At 39.9% G+C, this 24,992-nt stretch overlaps 1 protein-coding gene across 5 annotated transcripts in view; it reads right to left on the bottom strand.

Moving 5' to 3' along the window:
- Positions 1 to 1,810: 1,810 nt before the first annotated feature.
- dgkk (diacylglycerol kinase kappa) overlaps positions 1,811 to 24,992 on the bottom strand; it is a 73,735-nt gene continuing 50,553 nt past the window's right edge. For 3 of the 5 annotated variants that reach the window (XM_004916779.4, XM_004916781.4, XM_031891294.1), the window contains 20 exons: positions 19,916 to 20,024; positions 18,072 to 18,211; positions 16,980 to 17,061; positions 15,765 to 15,856; positions 14,927 to 15,026; positions 14,160 to 14,409; positions 13,934 to 14,038; positions 13,515 to 13,608; positions 13,321 to 13,428; positions 12,769 to 12,865; positions 12,464 to 12,571; positions 11,757 to 11,870; positions 11,320 to 11,454; positions 10,747 to 10,913; positions 9,251 to 9,368; positions 8,818 to 8,904; positions 8,438 to 8,557; positions 7,419 to 7,527; positions 6,064 to 6,194; positions 1,811 to 4,505 (listed from right to left, as the gene is read on the bottom strand). In XM_004916779.4, coding sequence (XP_004916836.1) covers positions 4,431 to 4,505; positions 6,064 to 6,194; positions 7,419 to 7,527; positions 8,438 to 8,557; positions 8,818 to 8,904; positions 9,251 to 9,368; positions 10,747 to 10,913; positions 11,320 to 11,454; positions 11,757 to 11,870; positions 12,464 to 12,571; positions 12,769 to 12,865; positions 13,321 to 13,428; positions 13,515 to 13,608; positions 13,934 to 14,038; positions 14,160 to 14,409; positions 14,927 to 15,026; positions 15,765 to 15,856; positions 16,980 to 17,061; positions 18,072 to 18,211; positions 19,916 to 20,024 — 2,341 coding nt within the window. In that variant the 3' untranslated portion in view covers positions 1,811 to 4,430. The remainder of the gene's footprint in view (positions 4,506 to 6,063; positions 6,195 to 7,418; positions 7,528 to 8,437; positions 8,558 to 8,817; positions 8,905 to 9,250; positions 9,369 to 10,746; positions 10,914 to 11,319; positions 11,455 to 11,756; positions 11,871 to 12,463; positions 12,572 to 12,768; positions 12,866 to 13,320; positions 13,429 to 13,514; positions 13,609 to 13,933; positions 14,039 to 14,159; positions 14,410 to 14,926; positions 15,027 to 15,764; positions 15,857 to 16,979; positions 17,062 to 18,071; positions 18,212 to 19,915; positions 20,025 to 24,992) is intronic. The other 2 variants (XM_004916780.4, XM_002939213.4) reach the window with 2 other exon arrangements.

Raw genomic sequence — 24,992 nt, 5'->3', positions numbered from 1 at the left:
ACTATTGATATGGAATAATTGATAGGCAGCGGGAGGCACCACGCATTTACACAATAAAAAGTCATGAGCCAAAGACTCCACATTTTGGAAAGTGGAAGAGCCTTGAATTAGAGAGAAGCTTATGTACTGCTGAATGGCAATAAGTTCCTCTTCAAAAGTGGCTCGTCCTAATGCCACCTCTCTGTCAGGTGGGGAAAATGATCTTACACGCACCTTTCCTGGGATGTGTGCAGTAGCAGCTCTGAAGCAGCTCACCCAAGATTCCAAAACAAATGGTTTATTCCAACTGAATAGGTGGCCATACACAGGCCATCAGAATAGGGCTGCATTTGCACATGGGCTCTGCAAACCCACCACCAGTGCAAACCCACCACTTGTTTCTAATGTTATAAAATGGTAAAGCCAGTGCTAAATGGTACATTTAAGTAGTAGAAATTACATAGCCACTGATAAAGTGGAAATAGGACTTAGATTCATGATGGCTATACTTATATTTAAGGGAGAGCAGTTCAATGACTTTGTTTTGTAGAAGCAAGTTAGCAATCTCTTTATAGCCTTTTAAGGAGACCCTCAACTAAAAGACAATAGGCGCCCATTTGTAGAAAGATATTAGCCACCGACTTGGCCTTACTTTACTAAATTTACACTATGTGGGCCTGTATATGACACCAAGATGGTTGCCTTTAAAGACATTTACATTCTGAGGCTTAAGTCTGGGGGCTGAATGCTGCCAAATGTGGCACTCTGGGTGGGTGGCTAAAATGGGCAAAGTGACTCAGCTAAGCCAGACCCTTGAATGTATGGCCACTTTGGAAGAGCACAAAACATCTAAGAGAAAATGTACTCACATAGCTATGATTTCATGCTTCTTTATTCAGAAGTGAGGTACTACGAACAAACAAGCTATATTTTTCTTTTATGTGATCCACGGCTGATATTTATAGGGTTTCCCTTTAATAACTTCAACATCCCCATCTCAGCTGTTAGTCAGTGATTCATTTTCTAACCCTCCTTGTAAGATGCCATAGACAGTCACTATTTATTGGGCAGGATACAGTGTAAGTATGGCCCAGCATTTCAGCTTTTATACCATAGCTCAGCCTAAGTGGCCTTCATACTGGATCCAAATTTCATCTGCTGTTTTGGGGACCAACCTCTTTTTTAAAAACCTCTTTGTCATAAGAAAACTCTACCTTAAAGAGGACATATACCAACCCATATAAAATAATGCAAATGTGTGCCCATACCACTATGGAGACTCTGACACTTGCCAGCTGCATTTGTGAACCCACCGTACCAGTGTCAGACTGGCCCACTAGGATACCAGGAAAACTCCCGGTGGGCCCAGGTGCCAGTGGGCCCTCTTGCTTCTAACTATTTGGCCAACTGCATGGTCATTCCCTATTTCTGTATGGGAAAAGAGATGGAAGGATAGAGTAAAGAGACTTGGATAATAAAGAGGTTAAGAGAGGAGAGGTTGAGTGAGGAGAGGAGGAATAATAGTTTAGAGAGTGGGCCTATGGTCCAAGGTTTTCTGGTGGGCCCCTGGCATCTCAGTCCGACACTGCACCCTACAGGAAAATGACTGTACAGAAACTTTCACCATTGATAAATATGCCTATAAAAATCCCATATTAATGAATAGAAATTTGGTGAATCTTTCTGTGGTTTCACTTTGATAATTCACAACCCAAAGACAACTAAGAACAAAAAAGATTACATTCATCACCCACGATCACTTACACAAACCCCACAAGTTAATTTCCCCTTTAAAAACATATATATGGGATTAATAAAAGACAGACTGAGATTTGAACTTTGACATGTTTATTATGCACTTTACAGTGAGAAGAGTATTCCATATTAAGGGTAGAGGGCATTCTGGGAGATGAGGCATCACTATTTAACATGTGGGTGACAGATCTGCTGATAAAGTGTCTTTTAACAGTTTTCATGGATGTAAAGCAAAGCTTTCACGTAAGAGTTGTAGGTTCTGGTGCTCCAGTTATCTCTTGCCCACCTCAGGAATAGTGAATGCAAATGTGCCTAGGCTTTGGTCTTCTACAGGAGCACTGCCCAGGAAACAAGCTGAGAATTCAACACACCATAAAGCACAAAGACATTGTTACGCTTCTATTAATAAGCTAAAGCCAATTAGCGCTGTTGTATGATTTTGTAATGAGGTGGAGAATAACAGGAACTAAGCTGAACTGGAATGTAACCAGAGACTGGGGAATGTAGGACAACATACAGGAAGCAAATCTGCCTACTGGCAGTTCATCGAAAGGGCGGCCATTTTCTTTCCCTATAGTGGTTGCTTGCTGCAGAACCAGGGCCAAAATGCTTCACTATGTGGTACACTTTCATTGTCAATTTATTTTTAAAGAAAAATAAACTCTTTTTCTAATCTACCAGCATTGCTAGTTGGTGGCTTTTCTGTACAAGCTGGTTAGATAGCACTTTTCTTTTTATTCCTTTGGTAACTCAATTGGGTTCCAGCTCAGTGGTTGTCGGGCTTTCTATCTCAAGTTCCCTTGGTGGTCAAACCTTTGGTCAAGGCCACCTTTAACGCATATTATTTACAGATCTAGGAAAGGATTGGTGGATCGGTCATTCAGCCATAGTTCCAAGAATATCTAGGGTGCAAATGAGGTTTCACCCTAAACTTCCAACACTAATTGAGCTACAAGGTCTGTCTAGAGCAAAAATTCTGCCCAAACGTTACCCTAACTGGCCTCCAAACTTAGCTACTCCTGCCACTCCTCCAGGCCTGCCAAGCCCTACTTTCTGGGGATCAATGTCAAAGCTTTATTTCCTTCTGGGTTTTGCCTGTAGAGGTCTACAGCCACCAACTAGCACTGATCCTTTTCCAGCACTACCATTCTTTTTAAAGCCTTGGGGTTTGAATTTTTAGTTATTACTGGAAGCTGAGCTCAGTCCATATTGAAACGATATTAGGTTGCTGCATTTTGGGCCTGTGCTCAAACAAGGATTGTTTTCTGTTTATGGAATGTCAAGGGTACCTGTATGTGTGCCTCCAGGCTCTACAATGTGCCCCTACGCCTGCCTGACATGATCAATGGGGCTCATTAAAGTGATTAAACTTTTTCAAAATTCCTGCCTTTTAATACATGCAGATAATAATACCCAGTGGAAGTCCAGACAACAAGAAGGCTCTTTAACAGCTCATATGTTAAAGCCATCTTCCGAATGGACAGTATGTCTTCTGTCTTCCTTCTGCCACATGAAGAAATCTATGGAATGTTCCTTATATAAATCTATGTGAAATGCCCATGGCACTGTTAATGACATATAGCCACCCTGTAACCCACTAGTCTATGATAAACTTAGCAAGTACAAAATTCTTCTTTCTCCTATTACTCCCTGTATGTCTGAGATAAACTGAAATAGTTGCAGGTTCCTTGAAATTGGGAATCTGGCTCTATTGGAACGACTGATGAAAAGGGATGATGTGGGTTCCAGTATTACTCCCTGTATGTCTGAGAAGATATATATATATAATTTTTTAAACTGAAATAGTTGCAGGTTCCTTGAAATTGGGAATCTGGCTCTATTGGAATGACTGATGAAAAGGGATGATGTGGGTTCCAGTACACAGAGAGCAGACATCCACTGTTCACAATACAACTTCAAATAGTTGCTACTTCACCAATAAATATTGCTTCAATTAACTGTACATTCACGTTGATCAAAGTTCATAAGTCCTAGGTCCACAGCTGACAAATTACATCTTCACAAAACAATATATTACATGTAGAATAGGTAAACATCTTTGTTCTTTCCTCTATATTACATGCAGCAGAATGTTCGGTCCATTCCAGCTCCTTCACAAAACGACTCAGATGTCTCTGTCGTTAGTTAGCCTTTATTTTAAAATCAAAAGTCCAGGCCAGATCTGGGGCCAAGGGGCTCCTGTAAAAGAGGCCTGGATCTCGGATTTCATTTGAAATTGAGAGTTTAAGAAGTTTGTTTTAGACTAAACCCTGTAAGTGAGATTAGTGGTAGCTACGAATACCAGAGGCTTAGCAGCTAAGGTTAAGCTGTACGTATCATGTTTAGTAATCATTGTGGGTTGAAGGAGTTAAACATGAGCGTAAGCTTGACCAAAAATCTCAGGTAAACATAGGCCATCATTTTGCATCTAGGCTTTAGCTAGCAGAGACATAAAGTGACTGACGATCTAAGAAAAGAACTTTTTGTTTGGGATTGAAATGAACAGGTCCATGTGACAATAATTTTGTTCAGCTAATACAGTCTTTGGTGGGTGTCTGGAGTTTTGCAGACTATAATATTTTGAGGCTGACTCACACAGGACATTCCAGCTATAACCAGGTATTGTGCATAGGATACACTTTGCTCCGTATGTTCTTCCTGCTGATCTACTGATGAAGGACAAGTGAGCAATCACATTACATAGGGGTAGTTATATCCTTAATACCCTGTAGAATTCTCTTCATATGACCAACTTTCGCTATTCCCAGGTCCTAAAAGAGAAGACAGGAACATAAGGTAAATATAATTCTTAGAACACAAGTGGGAAACAATTTAAAGACAGATAGAAGGACAGCATCAATAAATGAGAGGAGACATTCAACACATGGAAGTTTATGGTAATGGATATAACTATGCTACAGGCATTAACCAAACCCAAAAGGAAGTTGGGGGTTGGCATAGGTGCTGGTACATGTGGCTACTGTATGTAAGGAGCTACAGAGGCCCCACTCCCTGTATCAGGGTCTCTGCCACTGTCCCAAAACTCTTATAAACTTATAATGTAAGTACACAGCTCACCCGAGACTGCCAGAGCTCTTTATCAGCAATCCTATTTACTATAGTTTAATCTTTGCCAGAAAAATTTAGTCTATGGTGCCGAAAAGCTAGTGAATGCTTTGCGCACACAAGAGTATCTTGTAGACCAGGGATCCCCAACCTTTTATACCCGTGAGCCACATTCAAATGGAAAAAGCTTTGGAGAGCAACACAAGCATGAAAAAAGCCACTATATTTACTGGCAGTCTACAGAACGCACTGTTTGGCAATTACACTGAGTTTTTATGCAACCAAAGCTTGCCTCCTAACCAGAAATTCAAAAATAAGCACCTGCTTTGATGCCACTGGGAGCAACATCCAAAGGGCTGGCAAGCAAAATGTTGCTCACAAACCACTGGTTGGGGATTACTGTTGTAGACATTTAAAATGTAAAGGGGAAGTAAACCCAAGAATTAACTCCTGCCTACTAACAGTATGCATTACTTACAAATGTAAATGTATTTGGAAATATTATTTCAATGAAGCTGTGTCTCTCTGTCCCTAGCTATTCTCTGCACTCAGATTAATGAAACATTGTAGGAGTTAGTTTTTCTGAAGCCAAGACTTCAAATACTACAATGCCTTGTGTGCTTAGCTTGTGGCCACTGCTTAGGCCTTTGCTAGACATGGCCATCTACTGTGAACATGTTACATCAGAGGGGAATTTTAGCTTTTGGGCTTAAACTGAGCACCCTAAAATAAAGTTAAGAAACCCTGTTTTTGGGTGAAGTCACACAGAGCTACTAGTAACAGCTACTTGTCACAGCTACAAAAATAGATAATGCCAATAATTTACTGAAAATTGTCTCTCTGTGTGTTTTAGCAGAGGCATTTCTCAGTATTATCTATGGCAGGGCATTTTTCTGGTGTTTAGTAGCCGTAACAAAGCAGCTCTGCTTGTCTTCACCCTTTGATGGTGGGCAGTGGCAACTAAGTACAGGGCTGGAAGACATTATATGGTCAATATGTTTCATGATAAGGAAACTGTTGGTGGAAAAGAAAGGCATATACTTTGAGGATAAAAAAAGAACAGATCCATTTCATGGAAAAGGTGACAATGTGCAGTGCACTTCCAGTTCCTGCTAATACTGTAGGTTTTGGAACAGAGGGTGGAGGAGGATCTCGGACATGATTACAGGTGGGTTATAACTTTGAACTGGTGAAATGAAATGGAAACAGAGTTCATGGTAATGGCTGGGGTTGGAGAAGGTTATTTTAACCATCTCAGGGTACCTTGAGGTCTCTCCTTTCCAGTAATACCAGCTCTGAGCCTTGGATGTCATGGCGGATAAATATATCCTTGTATTCCCCTAAACCCAAAACGTCCAGCCACGCAGCCACCTCCTCTGTGCCCCATTTATCCACTGGCAGGGAGCAGAGAAAAGAGAATGCAATAGGAATGAAAAGATGCTTCTTTGCTGCATTTGGGTAAGGGACAGCACTACATGCAGTTTCTATAACTTACAAGCAATCAAAGAAAATAATTTGCTCACTCCCTGAATGCTCAGTATTGCACACACATTGACACCAAGGAGCACCAGAAATTAAGGTATGCCATGCAAGTTGCTGTTGTCTGTGTTTGTTTGATAGAAAATATACAAGAGAGCTCAAAGACATCTAATATCTCTTTATTCACAGTCATGTGTGTGCATGCAGATCATTTAAAAGCAATTAAACTAAATGAGTCTAAATGGCACTGACCCATTCTGCTGTATGTTCTCAGGGCAGCCATGGGGCAGGGGAAGTGGGGCACCGCTGGCACAGCTGTAAGGTGCTCAGTTTCTACTGATGTGCTGAAGGCCAATATTCAGTATTGCTCAGTGTGTCACAAAGGATCCTATATGTATGTATTGTAGTAGAGTGACCCAACAAATGAGAAAAATTTGAGTTTCCCTTTAAGTTCTCCATAGTGGGAGATGTAGACTTTAAGGGAGATGTTGATAAATGTTTTCTTTGTTTAAAGGGTTTTGCTGTCTGGTCCTGGAAGCTTTAGTATTCTGGAAGGAACAAGCAGACCAGGCGATCCATTCCGGTAGTCCAGCTCACATGTTGTAGCTTGTTTTCCACAGGAAGGCTGTCCTGTGGAAAGGCATTTAATTGTATGGAAATGTGTGTAAAGCTCTCTCAGAGCAGGGCACAGGGAGGATACCTGTCTGTGTAAAGATCTCTGAGAGGGACTGGGAGTGTTTCCTGCCACTGCAAAGAGCAGGGGGAGACTTGACGAGCGACCAAGAGACTGATCATCTAAGGAGCTGAGAGGACAGCCAGGAGGCTGAGCAATTTCCCCAGAAGTGTTGTGGATACAGGGGTGACCCCAACCATTTGCGTTTTCTCACTGGTAATCCATAATAGACCCAGTTTAATAAGGGAAATCATCTAATGTGTCATGGTAGCGTCCAGAGGGCAGGATTTATTTTTATGATTTATGTTTTGTATGCTGAAATGGGCACCCCTGTGTTAAATAAACTGCCTTTAGCTAAGAAAGTGTCTGTCGAGGATCCCGCTAGTTTACAGTATGTACTGCTTGTACAGTGCCCTAGCGAGAACTATGGGTTTGTAGTGGGCATGTACCATCTGTTTCCATGTACCTGTTAGAGAGCTGTTGGATTTCTGCTTCTGACACTTCTCCTTTTCCTTTTTTGGTTTTGGAATGATTCGCAGTTTAAAGCTCCCCTTGTTGCCTCCTCCACTGCTCTCCTAATTGTAGACAAAAACACTGCTTAGTATTTAATGCTTAAACATCCATATGTTTGCTGTCTTAGTTTAAAGGGCATTTAAAGCTTCACCAGTAAAGACTTGAGTTGCTGAAGTCACCAGGCATGTGTAAATAAAGCTGATTTGCACTTACGCACACCCAGCGAGCAGGGTTCCAGTAAGGCGTATCTGTGCCCACATCTACCTTTTCTCTCATCCACAAACTTTACTATAAAGATATACGCATTTAGTGGCAGTTCCTTCTTCTCATGGGCCTCTGACAGAATGCTTTTTCCCCCTGATGGTGGCTCTGCAAGAGAGCACCCATGAAGGGGTGATGGGGTTGGCTAAGGTCAAAAGATATGGAGTTGCAGAGAATACCGTCAGTGACTAAAATGTTTCACTGGCATAGTGCTGCTGTACCACTCGACTTATACATCAGTCATAAGATTAAGCTACACTGATTTCTGCTTAAATGTAAGGTGGCTATGGCTGGTATTAAAAATAAATATATATATATATATATATATATATACAGTCCATAGAAAGCACTCACAGCATGAGTATCCAAAAAAAATAACTGTTTATTTAAACAAAACTATCTACGCGTTTCAATCCACATAGGATCGTCATCAGGATCAGAATCCTATGTGGATTGAAATGCGTAGATAGTTTTGTTTAAATAAACAGTTATTTTGTTTGGATACTCATGCCGCGAGTGCTTTCTATGGACTGTATGGATTTTGTGGGTTAGCACCCGGCCGCTGTTTGTGGGACTGGTGAGTGCCGATTTTTGCGAAGGTATATATATATACAGTATATATAAATATATATCTATTTCCTATTAATTTACTTCACTGCTGGTACAATCCAACATTTACCAACAGTACGGCATAGTCTAAAAAGCCCTTACCTCCTCAGTTGGTTTGATGATGTGTGAGATCCAGTGGATATCAGCCAGTCTCTCCAAGTCTTGGCCCACTGCATTCAGGGAACAGAGAAGCCCTTCCTCCTCCTGGGGAGATTCCCATTGCTACAGAAACAAAATATTTTCCTTATAAATAATTGAGGTTACACAACACAAAAACCGACCAAGTTAAATTTTCAAAACCCTCTGTTGCTGTTAATAGTTAGCAGATAAAAAGTGCAACAAAGGTCACTGAATGACTTTTCTATTGGGGACAAAACCCAGACACAACACTTGTTAATGGATGTTAAACCTATTGATCAGCATGCCATTAAACAATGTACTCAATAGGGATGCAATGAAGTAGATTATTGAGCGGATCTCACCTGCTTGCTCTCCAGGAAAGCCTTTGTCTCTGTATATAATGCCTTCACACTTATGGCAACATCCACAGCCGTATTTCTGCTCAGCAACTGGAAAGTCAGTGTTAGAAGCAAGTTGGTATGAACGATGGTTTTTCATATACACAACCCACACTATAACAGTACTACTTGACTGTCCTACAATACAAACTGCACCAAGCTATATGCATGCCCAGTTTTAATGAATAAGGCATTGCTACTGTAGCTTGACATTAGCAAGATCTGATGATCCTTATGTTGCTCGTGAGCCATTTTCCAACAATGGCAATAATGGCTAAACAGGTATTTTAGCTGCAATATATGTTAGCAACTATGTCAAAAATAATAACCTGTGTAAGACAGCGCAATTATCATTAATGAGTTATATTAAAAATCAGAAGCCTGCTGGCGGCCTTACCTCGGGAGAGTTGTTGGTTTTGTTGGAAAATGCTTCATTGAGCACCCCAAAGCTTCCATTGACAGCATGGGCCAACTCCTGCTCTACAGCCTTGTGATACTTGGCAGCTTCCCGAATCCTGTAGAACAAAAATTGGAAGAAGGAAACAAGTTAAATTATATGTAGCTGCATTTAATCAAGGCTACATTTAGATTATGCCAGGGCCTGAGACAAATTATATTTGTGGAGTCAAATTATTCATAGAATGAAAGAATGCCTAAGAGACATCTTGACTTTTAGCAATATTAATATAAAGAGTACATTCCATAGGCTATTATCCCACTGCTACTATAGGCACCATCTCTCCCTACTATACCTGCTATCCCACAGCCACAGTCCCTTCCCAGAGGCTATTATCCCCCCACTGCTACTATAGGCACCATCTCTCCCTACTATACCTACTATCCCACAGCCACAGTCCCTTCCCAGAGGCTATTATCCCACTGCTACTATAGGCACCATCTCTCCCTACTATACCTGCTATCCCACAGCCACAGTCCCTTCCCAGAGGCTATTATCCCCCCACTGCTACTATAGGCACCATCTCTCCCTACTATACCTGCTATCCCACAGCCACAGTCCCTTCCCAGAGGCTATTATCCCCCCACTGCTACTATAGGCACCATCTCTCCCTACTATACCTACTATCCCACAGCCACAGTCCCTTCCCAGAGGCTATTATCCCACTGCTACTATAGGCACCATCTCTCCCTACTATACCTGCTATCCCACAGCCACAGTCCCTTCCCAGAGGCTATTATCCCCCCACTGCTACTATAGGCACCATCTCTCCCTACTATACCTGCTATCCCACAGCCCCAGTCCCTTCCCAGAGGCTATTATCCCCACTGCTACTATAGGCACCATCTCTCCCTACTATACCTGCTATCCCACAGCCACAGTCCCTTCCCAGAGGCTATTATCCCACTGCTACTATAGGCACCATCTCTCCCTACTATACCTGCTATCCCACAGCCACAGTCCCTTCCCAGAGGCTATTATCCCACTGCTACTATAGGCACCATCTCTCCCTACTATACTTGCTATCCCACAGCCACAGTCCCTTCCCAGAGGCTATTATCCCCCACTGCTACTATAGGCACCATCTCTCCCTACTATACCTGCTATCCCACAGCCAAGGTCCCTTCCCAGAGGCTATTATCCCCACTGCTACTATAGGCACCATCTCTCCCTACTATACCTGCTATCCCACAGCCACAGTCTTAAAGTTTATTATCCAAACTAGTACTAGAATGAAAACAGTGGCCCTTGTGGCACTTCCTGTTGCTATGAATAAGAAAAGACCCCTACATTTCTGATCATCAATACCGAGTAGCAACATTCCAAGTGACAGCTGCCATAGCCCTAAAGAACAGGTACATTATGCTGCATTATTAATGAGATGAATACATTGCTTGAAGATAATATCACATAGGATTGTGTTTCAGAAGCTTTACCGGCTGATGAGATTCTCAGAAGTGTTAGCCAAGTGCTGCAGATGTGCAAACTCTTCCTCTGTAAGGTACTCCATTGACTGCTGGGAGTGAAGCCTCGGCCGTGCCATAACCCTGTAACTGTCTCCCTTTCTCTTGTCTTCCCAGGATTTCAGAGTGTTCTCAAAAGCCTAAAGAAAAAAAAATGAGTGAGGGGTATAGCCAGCCAAGTGTCTTATACTTTTTAAAAATTAATAATATTGAAAGTGCTTAGAGACATATTTATTAATATTGGAGACAAACCTCACTAGTGATGTTGCCCATGGCAACCAATCAGCAATTAGATTTAAACACCTACAAGTTAGAAAACAAAAGCAAAAATCTGATTGGTTGCTATGGACAACATCATCAGTTATGTTTGGCTCCAATGTTAATAAATACACCAATTATTGCGTCAGAGAAAAAAAATCAACCTCAACCTTCTTAATCCTCATTAAGAAGTTCAAAAGGAATATGTCTTATTTAGTTTTCTAATTACAGTTATGTGGCAAAACTTCATCTGATTGTGGCATGGCCACTTTAAGCTACAATGCATACCCTGTCTCTAGTGAGCATCTGTGCCCGGTTCTTGTGTTGGATTTTCAGGATCCCAGGAGGCTGCACCCAAGCCTCGCCATCCACCTGCACAGGTACACCTTCTTCTCCGAGGATCGTGATCTTCACTACCCGGCACTAAAAGTGGCATGAAGAGGCTACATGAATGTTCATTGCAACTTTGTGAGTGTAGTCTTTAACCACAAGATGGCAATGTTTTCTCCATTTTACTGGGGCTTTTTTTTTGCAATTACCAAGCAAAACAGAGCCTTGCGCTCTATGTGATGTCAGTAAAGGCAGTTTCAGAAGTGCTATAACATCCTGTTTTGGTAAGTTGGGTTTTGCACCCCAGATGTACAAAGCCACAAAGGCGCCATTATAAAATCCACATCTCCCAAATGTCTGTATGCTTGTTCCCATCTAGTGTTAAATCCCGTTACCTGAGCAATACGATGGTGCTGCAGATTGATTACACGTGACACAGCCATCTGGATGCTCCCAAACACAGCCACCACCTCTAGCTTTTTGTCGTCAAAAGATGGAGCCCCAAAATTCTGCAAAACACAATAAAACCAGAAGTTGTCAGTAATAACAGGAACTTTTTCTATCACTCCCACCACTGGGGCAGGTATAAGAAAGGAATTACTTATTCTGGGCTGTCTATTTTGGGGCCCAGGGGGCCATAAACATCCATGGACTTGTTTTTATAATTTCATTATTTTAATACAGGAGGTAGTTAACCAATGGGAGACTAGAAAAATTCACCAGTAAATTTGGCAAATATTACCAAAAAGTAAAAGAGAAAGTAAATGTTTCCTACAAAGCTTTAGGATTCTGTCTATGCAGTGGAAGTCAACTGGAATACCTAATACCTGATCTTAGGTGCCATAAATATGTTTCTGATTGGCTCCCACTGCAGAAAGAAGAAAGCATGACTACTGACCATTTGCAAATTGCTTCTCTGCTATGATCTCTAAACTCTGTGGGAAATTTTTGCTTCCCTTTAAACTTAATCAAATATTCTATTTCCTGGTGTTTTTAACCTCCCTAGACCTACTTCAGTATAAAACCATGCTGATTCAGACTTCTATGTTCAATAAATGAAGTATGTATTAGATGGCAATAAAATGAAAGACTGGTTACTTACATTGTCCTCTTTGGTTCCTCCCCAGAAGTTTATGCCACCAGCGTAGCTGGGGATGTTCAGAACAGCAATACCCTGAAGGCTTGGCAGAGAGATGGGTTCCCCGTCACACTGAAAAGGCAAGTGCAGTATCATTACATTTTATCCTCACAGACAGACAGCGCTGGGCTGAGATTCAGGGTATTATACTTAAAAGCACATATCTACACATATCTCTGACAGATAGGTAGTACTTTTATTCTCTACTGGAAGATATAGAGTAGCTGCCCTGCATACAAAAACAAGTCATTACAACAGCTACAACCCACCTCAAGCTTGACACGCTGCTCCAAATTCTTGTAGGTTTTCTGAAGAAGTTCCTTGGTGCCCAGAACACCATACCACATCATGTTCCGGGTCCGACTGCTACAGGGGCAGAAGGGGAGAATACAAGCAATTACGCTGAGCAGCCAGTGTGGGACTTACTGCAAGTGCTATGTGACCACCAAGTTATATTTGTGTCCTGCATAGAGAAGAGTGGTTTGAGCTTTGTAAATAGCAGTATAAATATAAAGGGGCTATGTAGGGTTCTCAGGTGGATACAAAGGTCATCCTGTGGCTTTCCAGCTTTTGCTGAACTAGATTTCTAGTATCTTAATGACAACCAGCAGCTATAGTTGGAGCTGCAGTTCACCAACAACTGTAGAGCCAAAGATCCAAAAAATAAGGAACTACTTGGAGGTAAATGACAACAAACAGCCATTACTGTTCAATAGGATTGAAGAATTTGATGATAGAAGAGGATATAAAGAGTAAGTGAGCAGTGGAAAGATTGGTACAGGGTGACAGGTAGTCAATGGAGAAGATGTTAAAGGTTGTACCTGCACTTCTTGGGGTGCTCATCTCGTTTGTTATTAAACTCTAGCGATATCTTGGCATCCAGGCCAATGCCAAAATAATTATTCATAGTGCATCTTTCTGAGAACTGGCTGAAATAGAACAATAGGTTTAGATTAAAAGTGAAACAGAGATGTACTATAGTCTTTGGGTTTCTCACATCAATGTCATAACTTACATAGCATCCTCGCTAAAGTGCAGGGGACTGAAGGTATACGGCCGGTCCAGAATGATAGAGGATGTGGTAGATGAGATAGTTCCACGCCTGGAAGCTAAACATATCAACAACAGATTGATATAGGAATTTCATATATGCCTAAAAACTATTTTCTGTTACTCATGTGGCACATATGAGAATTGGCTGAAATAGGACAAAACACAAAATGTAACTATATAGATACAATTAAGTGGCATTATAAAATTGCCAAAATGAGCAAAGACATAAATGATGGAAAGGACACAAACATCCGAAAATTATATTTACCCAACCTTTCAAGATAGGATTGTGTGGTGGCAATGGTGCCTTACTACCAGGGATATCATAGCTACATTTCTGTAGCTATATAAGATTTATAATGCTGAGCCTTCTTGGCTTACCCAGACTCTCTCCTTCTTTGCTGAATTCTTCAGAGCTCTCCTTCTGAATGGGGGATAACATGGGGGTGCTGTAAACTTGTGTGTGTTTGTTCTGTTCATCCACAGCTAGAACACGATAGAAAGCAAAGATTACTAAATAAAACTATCAAGCATTATAATATAGCACTTTAGATATTAACTGGGAGACAAATCTTCCTTTGCAAGAACAATGAAGGAATAATCTCACCTTTCTCTGCCTGCTCTATGATCTGTTTCAGAGCTTTCTTTAGACTATTGGCCCTTAGCATGAGCTGCTCCTTAGATTTGAATATTTTAGCCATGTCCTCCATGTTATTTTCCTTTTCATTCACATCCTTGCTATTTTCCTTCAGGGCAGAGTCAGGGTGAAGGCTCTGTAAGGGAGGAGCTAGTAATGCTTGTGACTCTTCATTAAGGGACCGAACCAGAGACTCCAGCTTCTCATTTAACATTGAGCACTGAAATTGAATAAAGAGGCAGAAAAGAATGGTGGGCTTTAGCATTTGGCGTATTTAGAAAAAGGCCAGCCTTAGTACTAGCCTAAGGTGATCACCCAAGATGCCCATTAACATGCATTAAATATTACAACAAGCTATTTCTCAGACATGGGAAGACTTTATAGGGCAGCTATGTCCATGTAGCAGCCATACTGTTTACTAATTTTTCTTTACCTCCCACAATATCACAAGGAGATTTTTCTGAGAGGAATTTTGGAACTGCTTCAATATTGGACCTATGCATTAGACATACTGGTAATTTACTATCCTAAAAGTATAAGGTGTGTCTTATAGATTTAAATTGTGGAGGCTTGAACTACTGCACTGTAAGGTAAATGGTATCAGGGGTGTAGTTTTCCCATGCTCCTAGACTATTGCCACTTTCTTCCATTCCTGAAAGGCACCACAAAATCCACTATTCGACTGCCCAGTAGCCGATGGGTCTGTTTCCCAAGTTGTTACATTTCTGCTTTTTTACCTTTCTAGCCATGTTGTCTGCCTCTTCACGGTTTTCTGCTGCCCTTGCGTACGCCTTCCCAACTTCAGTGATGAAATCATTTACTGAAAGGCACAGGAACCTTTAGGAGAAAGAAAAATAATGGAAATTATCATAACCCACTGATCCTTAACCTATCTTTTGTTTATTGGGTTTCACTATAGCCAGAGCAGGCAGCCATTCAAAATGGCATGTCCAACTATACAAAACTACAGAAACCAGAAAAGGAAGTTGCTTTTCCTATACAGATATCTTTTTCTTGGACTGATGGTAAGGTGCCTTTATAAGACTGGTATGCTGAAAAGTTGAGTTCAGATAAGGGTGTAGACCATAAGAACATATGTAATGAAGGACAAGTTAGGATCCTGACTGGTCAGCTGCTAGAATAGTATATAGAAAAAATGCAATTTCATGGCAAGGTAACCAGCTGCCCAGTTAAGATAAAAGTGCCAGTCATTTGACCCAAGCATATTTCTTGCTGGTCACATGCTTGACAAATAATGATGGTCACAGGATAAAGGGAAGCATGTCTCTTTAGGGACCAATAGGGTTAACAGTCCTTATAACTTTAAACCCCACCTTCCTTATTTCACTGTTACTGGGCAGAGGCATTTTTCTCCCTAATCAGTGGAATAGTTAAACATTTTAGGCTTTTAAAGGGATGCAGTTTGGTTGGAAAAGATGCATGAAAGTGCCCAATCAACTAAGGCTCAGGGACATGTTCTAAAAAGTCAATGTAAGGGAATGTTTGAAGGTATAGGGTAGTATTATTCTGACAATCTCAGGACTGACCCTGCCAGAAATGTCACAGGAGTCTTACTTGGCAGATGAAATGACATCACAGTGCTTATCTGATTCCAGAATTTTAGCCAGGTGGAAGGCAACAGAATCGGCATACTGGGATATCTGTACCTGCCAAAAACAGAAGGCGGACAAGTCACAACAGAACCAGAATCAGTGCCTATTAGTTTTCACACATAGGTCCAGATTCAATTCAGAAAGGAAAAGTAAAAACTTTGGACATTATTCAGTTCCAGGAGAAAAACACTGTTTTCCTATTTCAGTGGCAAAGTGGCAAAAAATACGAAAAAGTCGCAAAATGTTCGTTTTCCAATCCGAATTTTTCCCATTCGGATTCGGAATCGTGGATTAGTAAATCAGCCCCTTAGTATCCTTATAGAGCCAGTGTATGTTTCTTTTTCAACATGCATTAAATTAGATAGGATTGGCCTCTCCATCCTACTCCTGTCTGATGGGTATTACCCTGGTTTTTATTATATGTCATTCGAACATTTGTGATATTTATGTCAAAGTACTGATCTTTATGATGTTAAAGTTTGCTTTCCTAAGACTTAGGGGCACATTTACTAATCCACGAATGTCCGAAAAGGGTCCGAATGCGTTTTTTTCGTAATGATCGGTATTTTGCGACTTTTTCGAGCACTCAATACGAAAGTCGCGACAATTCGCGAAAGTCGTACTGTCTATGAAAAAGTCACAACAATTCTCGAAATTTGTAATGGCAATGAAAAAGTCGCGACAATTCACGAAAGTCATAATGGCTATGAAAAAGTCGCGACAATTCGCGAAAGTCGTACTGGCTATGAAAAAGTTGCGACAATTCGTGCAAGTCGTAACGGCTACAAAAAAGTGGCAAAAAATACGAAAAAGTCGCAAAATGTTCGTTTTCCAATCCGAATTTTTCCCATTCGGATTCGGAATCGTGGATTAGTAAATCAGCCCCTTAGTATCCTTATAGAGCCAGTGTATGTTTCTTTTTCAACATGCATTAAATTAGATAGGATTGGCCTCTCCATCCTACTCCTGTTTGATGGGTATTACCCTGGTTTTTATTATATGTCATTCGAACATGTTTCAGCAGTGCTTATAACTCAAGATCACTCAAGAACACATGTTTTACCTCTAACTAACCTCTAATGTGTTTATATAATTCTAATAAAAGTAATTTAGAATAAGATATACTAGATTACTTAGATTAATGGAGACGGAAAAGTATGGACACTTTTGCTCTCACCTGAAATTTGGCCTCTCCATTCTCCTCCTCTCTGATGGCAGGGGGAGAGTGCTTTGGGGATTCATATGTTAATATGCTCCATCTAGAAATTAGAGAAAACAACAGAGTTAATGATAGAACTTTCAGTGCAGTCCTTACTGCCCTGCTGTTCTGACATGGGTACATCAATCTATGGGCTTGAAAATCAAAAGTTGACTTGTGCCACTTGTGCAGTGGGGATCCAGAACTAAGAGGGACCTGGTATTCTTTTTTGGGCCATCACTTTTGGTGGAGTCGTATAATGAGGGCAGAGACCTCAGTGACTGTTGCACCCATATCAGTGATCTGGAAATGGTTTTAAGTTTGCTACTTGTCTAATAACCCATAGCAACCAATCAGCAGGTTGCATTTATTGGACAGTTGTTTGAAAACAAACATTTGATTGCTTGCTATTGGTTACTAGATGTGTGCAAACTTAAAGGGACACTATACACACCTTTTTTAACCTGAGCTCAATGAATTAGGCTTGTGCTAAAAATACTTTTTGCCTATTGTTTTATATTGTTGGAAATATCTATGGTTTCTGTTATTTTGGCACTTAACAAGACTATGAATTTTGATTCTTGATCCCACAGAACTTCAAAGGAACTCATAGAACAAATTACCAGCCAATAGCATAGCCACCTGATGATGAGCTGCTCAAAGGCTGCTGCTTAGAGAAAGGGGGGATTTGTATGTTCAAAAGTAGATAAGGAGCTCTGAACAAACTGGAAGGGAGGGGGTAGTTCAGTGAAAGTAGCCTAACCTTTAAATGGCTGCTTTATAATGGCAAAAAAATAGAAAAATATGGATTTTTAAAACAATAGGCAGAATGTAATTTCAACACAATCCTATTTATTTTGTTCATTTTTAGTAAATGTGCGTTAGGTGTATACTGTCCCTTTAAGACTTTTTATTACATGACCCAGTATATCTCATAGTACCTTTTCAAACGAGCATCTCTTACAAACAAAGGAAGAGTCTTCATTTTAATAAACTAGCTTTACAATATAACTAGATTTTTGATGCACAGAAGCCAAAAAAGCTTTCCTGTATACTCCTAACAGTTAGTACCTGTCAAGCATTTTGGTGGTGGCACGTTCCAGCTTCTCTAGTATCTGGAGTAGCTGAGCATCATCATCACATAGACTTCCCCAACCCAGCACCCGTGCCAAGTCATTCCCTGTGCCCAGTGGCAGAACTCCTAGCTGGCACTGTAAATAGAAAACACGGAGAGTGGTTAGGTAGGGCATAACATGTATTTATTCCAAAAATATTCTGTCTATAACAAAGTAACATAGTAGATATGGCTGAAATAAGTTCAACCTATTGTGAAACCTGCCTAATCGCTAGCTGATCCAGAGGAAGGAGAAAAAATCTGAAGCCTCCTTTGTTACTCCAAAATGGCAACTTTACCTGTCCCTGGATCAATTAAAGTACAACTTAAGTAACTGTGTACAATATACCACATGCATAATAAAAAGAGTTAACCACAATTCAATGGGGTGGGTGTCAGTATGTAGGCACTCCACCCCTTCCCCACATTGCAATTATTGCTAAGCCAGAATTCCAAAAAATGCACGAAACAAGTGTACATTACGATAGAGCACCATTGGTGCCCATATTCTTTCATTTTACTTGGGTTGCCCTGGGCCAGCACATGATCATCATTGTGAGGCTTATACAGTATAATCACTGTATTATGAATGAGGTGGCTGAGGCTGATGCCAGGGATACGTGGGAAGGTGGCAACATGGCACTGTAATGGAATGTAACCTAGGCTGGTGCATTTTAAAGAGAAAAGAAGTGCCAGCCCAGGGCTCCAAAATAAGGTTTAAAGTCACTGGGAGATGCCTAACAAACTTGTACCCCAAGTGAAGTGGGGTTTCATCCTTAATATTTGTAGATATTCAGAGATTCATACATTTTTAAAACACTGCATTTTGTTACAGAAGCAGAAGGAAAAAGATTCACGGAAAGAACTGCAAACCTTGTATCTTATTTCAGGCCTTTTAGTGAAGAAGATCATTATCTGCTGAAAGTGCAACTTCAGCATAAGTATTGGCATAGCCAAGTAAACCTGGTGAAGGGACATTTAGGGGTCTATTTATCACACTGCATAAAACAATTTATGTCAGAAAAATGGTGTAAAAATGGTGTAATAAATGGTAAATTTATCAAAGTGTTTAATTCTACACCGCTCAAATGCCAGATTTTATTCTATTTTACACCAGTTAAGAAATTGCGTCATTAAAGTCAACAGGAAAAATTAAAGCGACAAATAAGTTTCTGCGTGAAAAAAAAAAGATGTTGAGAAAAACCCTGCGATGAATGAATGTCATACTGTCCCGTAGCAGTTTCATACAGCTGCTTCCGCTTACACTGGATTTTTAGACAGAGGTATGCACATGCTGAAAATCAATACACAGCTTGATAAATACACTGTTTTTACACAGTGAGGTGTGGTTTATATTGTCACCGTTTCTTTACACAGGACGATAAATGGGCCTCTTAATGTAGTAAGACCTATGGCTATAACTATGGGTCAGTGTGTCCTAGGAACATAATAAGCTCATACGCCAACACACAGGAATCTCTGTGTTCTGCTGATTAGTTGCTATAGGTAACTAGACCAATTTAGATAGTTTACATTTATAAATGGATGTTAACAATGCTTACTGCTTGTAAGAAAATATTATATAAAATGTTATTTGTGAGTTGCAAGAATCATCATGGTTAAAAAAAGACTTGTCCAAATCAAAAATCCCCCCCATGCTTTTTACATAGGGTGTAAAGGATTCAGATGGGTGATAGAGCTCAGGGTTGTCTCCTATAACATTATCCTTAAAGTGCCATGAAATGAAGCATTGAAGGCTATTATTGAAAGATAAGATAGAGATATTTAGCATTTTCCCTACCTGTTTCTGCAGTCCTAACTTGTCAATCTCTGACAAGACCCACCCAACGCTGCCGTCTCCGCCACACACCAGTATACGAAAGTTTGAGAATTTCTGGAACAAGCGCAGTCTGTGGAATGAAAAAACAATCACATCAAAGGTCCTTTTTGTTATTACTAGTTAAAAAATGTGCAAAGACAGTTTTATACCTTGGAATTTTACTTTACTTTTACTGGCTAAATACCATGTACATAAACAATGTAAGATAAACAAGGCTTAAACATCACTCATTATATAACAAGCTCATGTTTTTAACTTCTATTGCCTGGGAGCTCCTGTTCTTTTTTTCTGGAGCACTTACTAATGGGTTACATTTTGTTCGTTATAACATCTTACCTGTAGTAGTATTACAACAGTCTAGAGCTTGTCAGGTCTCATCGGGATATTATAGCTTAGTGGCCACTTTTAGCTGAGACTTTGAAAATGTTGTTGGTCACAGAGGGAGTGGGCATCGCCCTCATCTATTATTATAGTTATACATTATGAAACTCTAATATACATTATGAAAATCTAACATTTGGCACTGCAGCTTTAGTAGATTTCACTCCACTCCAACTGACTAGTCCAGGGATAATAGGATATATAGTATGCAAAAAATAATAAAACCAAGAATTGTCTAGCTATATGTTAGGACATGGCACGATTGTGAAGGTGGTATCCAGTTATCCAACCTGGATAGCTGATCTCATTGCCCCCATATTCCCCACCTTTGGCATTAAATTATTAAAATATACAGTTTACAGAAAAGTAAAACACGTTTTTCTGGACACTTTTTGTAGGCAAAGTGAGCTAATAAAAGTGATACATGGCAAACAAATGTCAATTCAGGACCCCCATCCCTTCAATAAGCAGTCTCTTTGAAAGTCTACAGGGCCCCCAAAACTAAAAAAAATATAGGCATATATAGGCAAATACACATTCACCCCAAATCTCATCCTAACTGGCCTTTAAGCTTTCAAATATTACCCTAACTGGTATCAAGCTACCCATAAATATTAGCCTGGGGGGGTATTGGCAGCAGGGAGATGTCTTGTCTCACTGTGAAAAAGCAGCTCCTGTAACAGACTATAGAAGCTATTATTGGACCTAAAATGCAACAGGCATTCAGCTTACTGACAGAGATTGTGCTCAAATATAGGTTTTATGTATCTAAATATAATGTAAACTGCATAACTATAGTTATTAATGAATGTGACTGTTGAAAAGTAAACTAGTGGAACAACTTCTGTTGTCTTTTGAGAGCCCCTTGCTCAACCTGTTTTTACCCACAAAAGGTTCTGCTGGATCCACAGTGCTCCATTTATTTTTTTGTGTGTGTGTTTGCCCAGCTTAAGATTCATGGCAAACACAAACAAATATTTTTCTAACATCTTTGGCTGATCAACCCCTGGTAAGTTGGCTAAGAAAAACAGAAAGCCAGAGCAGAAAAAGAAACCATTTGGAGTGGGATCACTAGTCATTCCAGAACGGCACATATTTTTAGGAAAGTGAATGAACCAGATCAGTCCACTTAGGCCATTTATTATTATTATTATTATTATTGGTAATGCATATTTACATAGAGCTAATATATCCCACAGCTCTTTACAATAAACTGGTGTATACACTGAACATACAGATTTACATAAGAGCTTGAAGACATTTACAGTCTTTTTCAGTAGAAGTGCCTGGGGCCTTACACACACCTAAGCCAGTGCAGGATAATGCTGGGTGCATTATACCTTTATTCGCCCAACACCATGGGGTGTATTTATTAACACTGGAGACAAGTATCACCGGTGATGTTGCCCATAGCAACCAATTAGATCTTTTCTTTTGTTTTCTAACTTGTAGATGACAATTCAAATCTAATTTTTGATATGGGAAACATCACCCCCACATGTGAAAAGATTGCCAAACTGCACTATTTTAAGCTGCTTTATTATATTGGACCCCTTTATTATACATTTTCATATACAAATAACAGTACCTCTTTCAATCTATGTGCAACCACTAGGGATTTCAATAAACTAAATACTACATTCTTTGGAGCTTAAAATAACTTTCCTGTAACATAACTGCTGTCACACAGTGATGTGGAACAACCAGTACGATCAGCTAAATACAGGCACGAACCTTCAGCAGAGCAAAGAAAACAGGCAGACCAAAACAAACAAGGGCACAGTCCAACATAATATGAATATGTAACTTCATAAAAAGAAACTAGTTTGTGTGAAGTTGTTTTGTACATAGGTAAGCATGCGTTGGCTTTCCTGATTCTGTTTATATATGTGGTTGCACAGGTAAGTGTGTATATATGTATATATATATATACACAGAGAAAGAGTGCCGCACACGCAGCGACTTGGTGCAAAAGAAAAAAGTTTATTGAAAAGGAGTTTTTTCAATAAACTTTTTTTCTTTTGCATCAAGTCCCCGAGTGAGCGGTACTCTTTTTCTATTTTTTAACCTGCACCCAGGACTGTTATTTTGGTGATGGGTGTGCTCCATTCTGTTCTCTGGTTTATTTAGAAGAGTTGAACTTAAGATTATAATTAGACCAGAACAATGATCTAGCTAGACTATTCCTTAGACAAATAAGGGCAACATTATGCATCCTTGGCAACTTTGCCTTGAAAAAGTCAGAGATCCAATAAATCAGGGGTCCCCAAACTTTCTTACTCGTGAGCCACAATCAAATGTAAAAGGACTTTTTTACACAAGCATCATAAAACTTTATGGAGGTGCCAATAAGGGCTAAGATTGGCTATTAGGGAGCCTGTATGCACACTATCAGCTTACAGGGGGCTTTATTTGGTAGTAAATCTTGTTTTTATTCAGCCAAAACTTGCCACCAAGTCAGGAATTCAAAAATAGTTATTAATAGCACTACCTGGTTTGGGGGCACTGAGAGCAACACTACCTTTTGGAGCAATCACCCAGCACCTGATCTGGGAACTAGCACTTATATTGTAGTGTCACCCACTGTGACCTGCAGCACTTATATTTGCCTATTTGTGTCTGTTAGTTACCCTCCCATATAGATTGTAAGCTCTACGGGGCAGAGACCTCCATCCTCTTGTGTCTTTGACTCCTAACTTGTTGCAACTGTATATATCTTTTATTTATTGTTATACTTTGTATTTATCTATTAATCTTAATAACCCCCTGTTTGTATTAATGTATTCTACTGTACAGCGCTGCGTACATAAGGAGTGCTATATAAATAAAGATATACATACATACATACATCCAAGGGGTTGGTGAGCAACATGTTGCTCACGAGCCACTGGTCATGGATCACTGCAATAAATATTGTAGTGAAACTAGTAGGGATTATTTATAAACACTGGGCAAATTTGCCCCTGGGCAGTATTCCATAGAAACCAAATAGTTACTAGGTTTTTTCAGCCAGCTGCAGGTTGAACAATAAAAGCAAACGTTTGATTGGTTGCCATGGGTTATTGCCCAAGTGCATATTTGCCCAGTGTTTATAAATGTGCCCAACCAAGTGTTTGCTTACATGGGAGTATATAACAGAATAAAAGCCTAGCTGCAGCACATAATGAGTTAAAGGGAAGAACTGCTGATCGTATGTAAATATTTTTTTAACACACCAGTGTTTATATCTAATTAGCCACGTTTTCAGTAAATTAAATTCTCACTTGAGCATCTGTTGGGAAATGCGGTAAATGTTGTGAAACAGTTTGCACAACTAAGAACAATCATTTAATTCCACATGGACTGGTTTTCCTTAGTTTTTATGACACTGCCCATATTGCTTGCACATTTAAAAGCCCACTTTATGGTGGCATATTTTTTGTCACAATTAAAATGATTTGTTCAGTTTTATTACATACACTGGAGCAGTTTAGTGTAAAAATGAAAGTGGGTAAAATAGACAGACTGTGGAAAATAAAAAATATTTCTAATATATTTAGTTGGCAAAAATGTAATTTATAAGGGCTGGAGTGGGCAGATGTCTAACATAATGGCCAGAACACTACTTCCTCCTTTACAACTCTCTAAGCTGTTAGCAGTCAGTGACCAATCAGTGACTTAAGGGGAGGGGGGGGCCATATGGGACATAACTGTTCAGTTAATTTGCATTTGAATCTGGCCTGCGTGCTCACAAACTAACTGAACAGTTATGTCCCATGTGCCCCCCCCTAAAGTCACTGACTAACTAAGAGGTTAGAGAGCTGAAAGCAGGAAGTAGTGTTCTGGCTATTATGTTAGACATCTGCTCACTCCAGCCTTTATAGATTACATTTTTGCCTAACTATATTGCAAACATTTTTTATTTTGTGCAGGCTATCCATTTTACCCAGTTTCATTTTTACACTGAACTGTTCCTTTAACTAATTTTATTACATTCTACCACAAGTGTATTTATTTAGAGCACATTTAGTACATAAGGGAGCCTTCATGACAGGTATTTTACAATGCCAGACTTCCTGTGCAGGAATAAACACTATTGTGTAGTATCACGTATACCTTAAGCTGTCTCTATGACACCTGCAAGTTCTGAACAGTCCTATACTCAAGTACGTTGTATAGATTGTCTCTGACTCATGACTGCTTCCCTTCACAGCACATCTCACTTAACTATGTAAATACAAGTAGGGATGCACAAAATCCAGGATCTAGATCGGGATTTTGCCTTTTTCAGCTGAATCTGTAACTGTTCAGTAGTATCCCCAATAAAATAAAAAAAATTGAAAACGTCTTCCTAGTGCAAGGAAATAACTCGTGCCCTGAGTCCCTGATACAGAGAATGACTCATTTGGTTGCATTAGAGTCAAATTACAAAGAAGCACATTTCTTCATGGACCCTACTGAATAAGCCACATCAGTATGTGTATAAATTATAGGAAAGTACTGGACAACTTGCTGCCACTGTATAAATAAATCTTATCATGTTTGGAACATAAGAACCTGATGGCTTGGAGTTTCATGCTAAGACTTGTAATACAACAAAGTAACCACCAGAGGAAGCAACTTTGCCATAAGCAATATCTGCAGAGCAGTAAATGTGTTTGACAGAGACAAAGAAATA

This window comes from Xenopus tropicalis, chromosome 8 (assembly GCF_000004195.4).
Source record: "Xenopus tropicalis strain Nigerian chromosome 8, UCB_Xtro_10.0, whole genome shotgun sequence".
Lineage (NCBI taxonomy): Eukaryota > Metazoa > Chordata > Amphibia > Anura > Pipidae > Xenopus > Xenopus tropicalis.
Note: the sequence above shows the minus strand (reverse complement) of the source record. Positions and strands in the feature narration are given on the sequence as shown.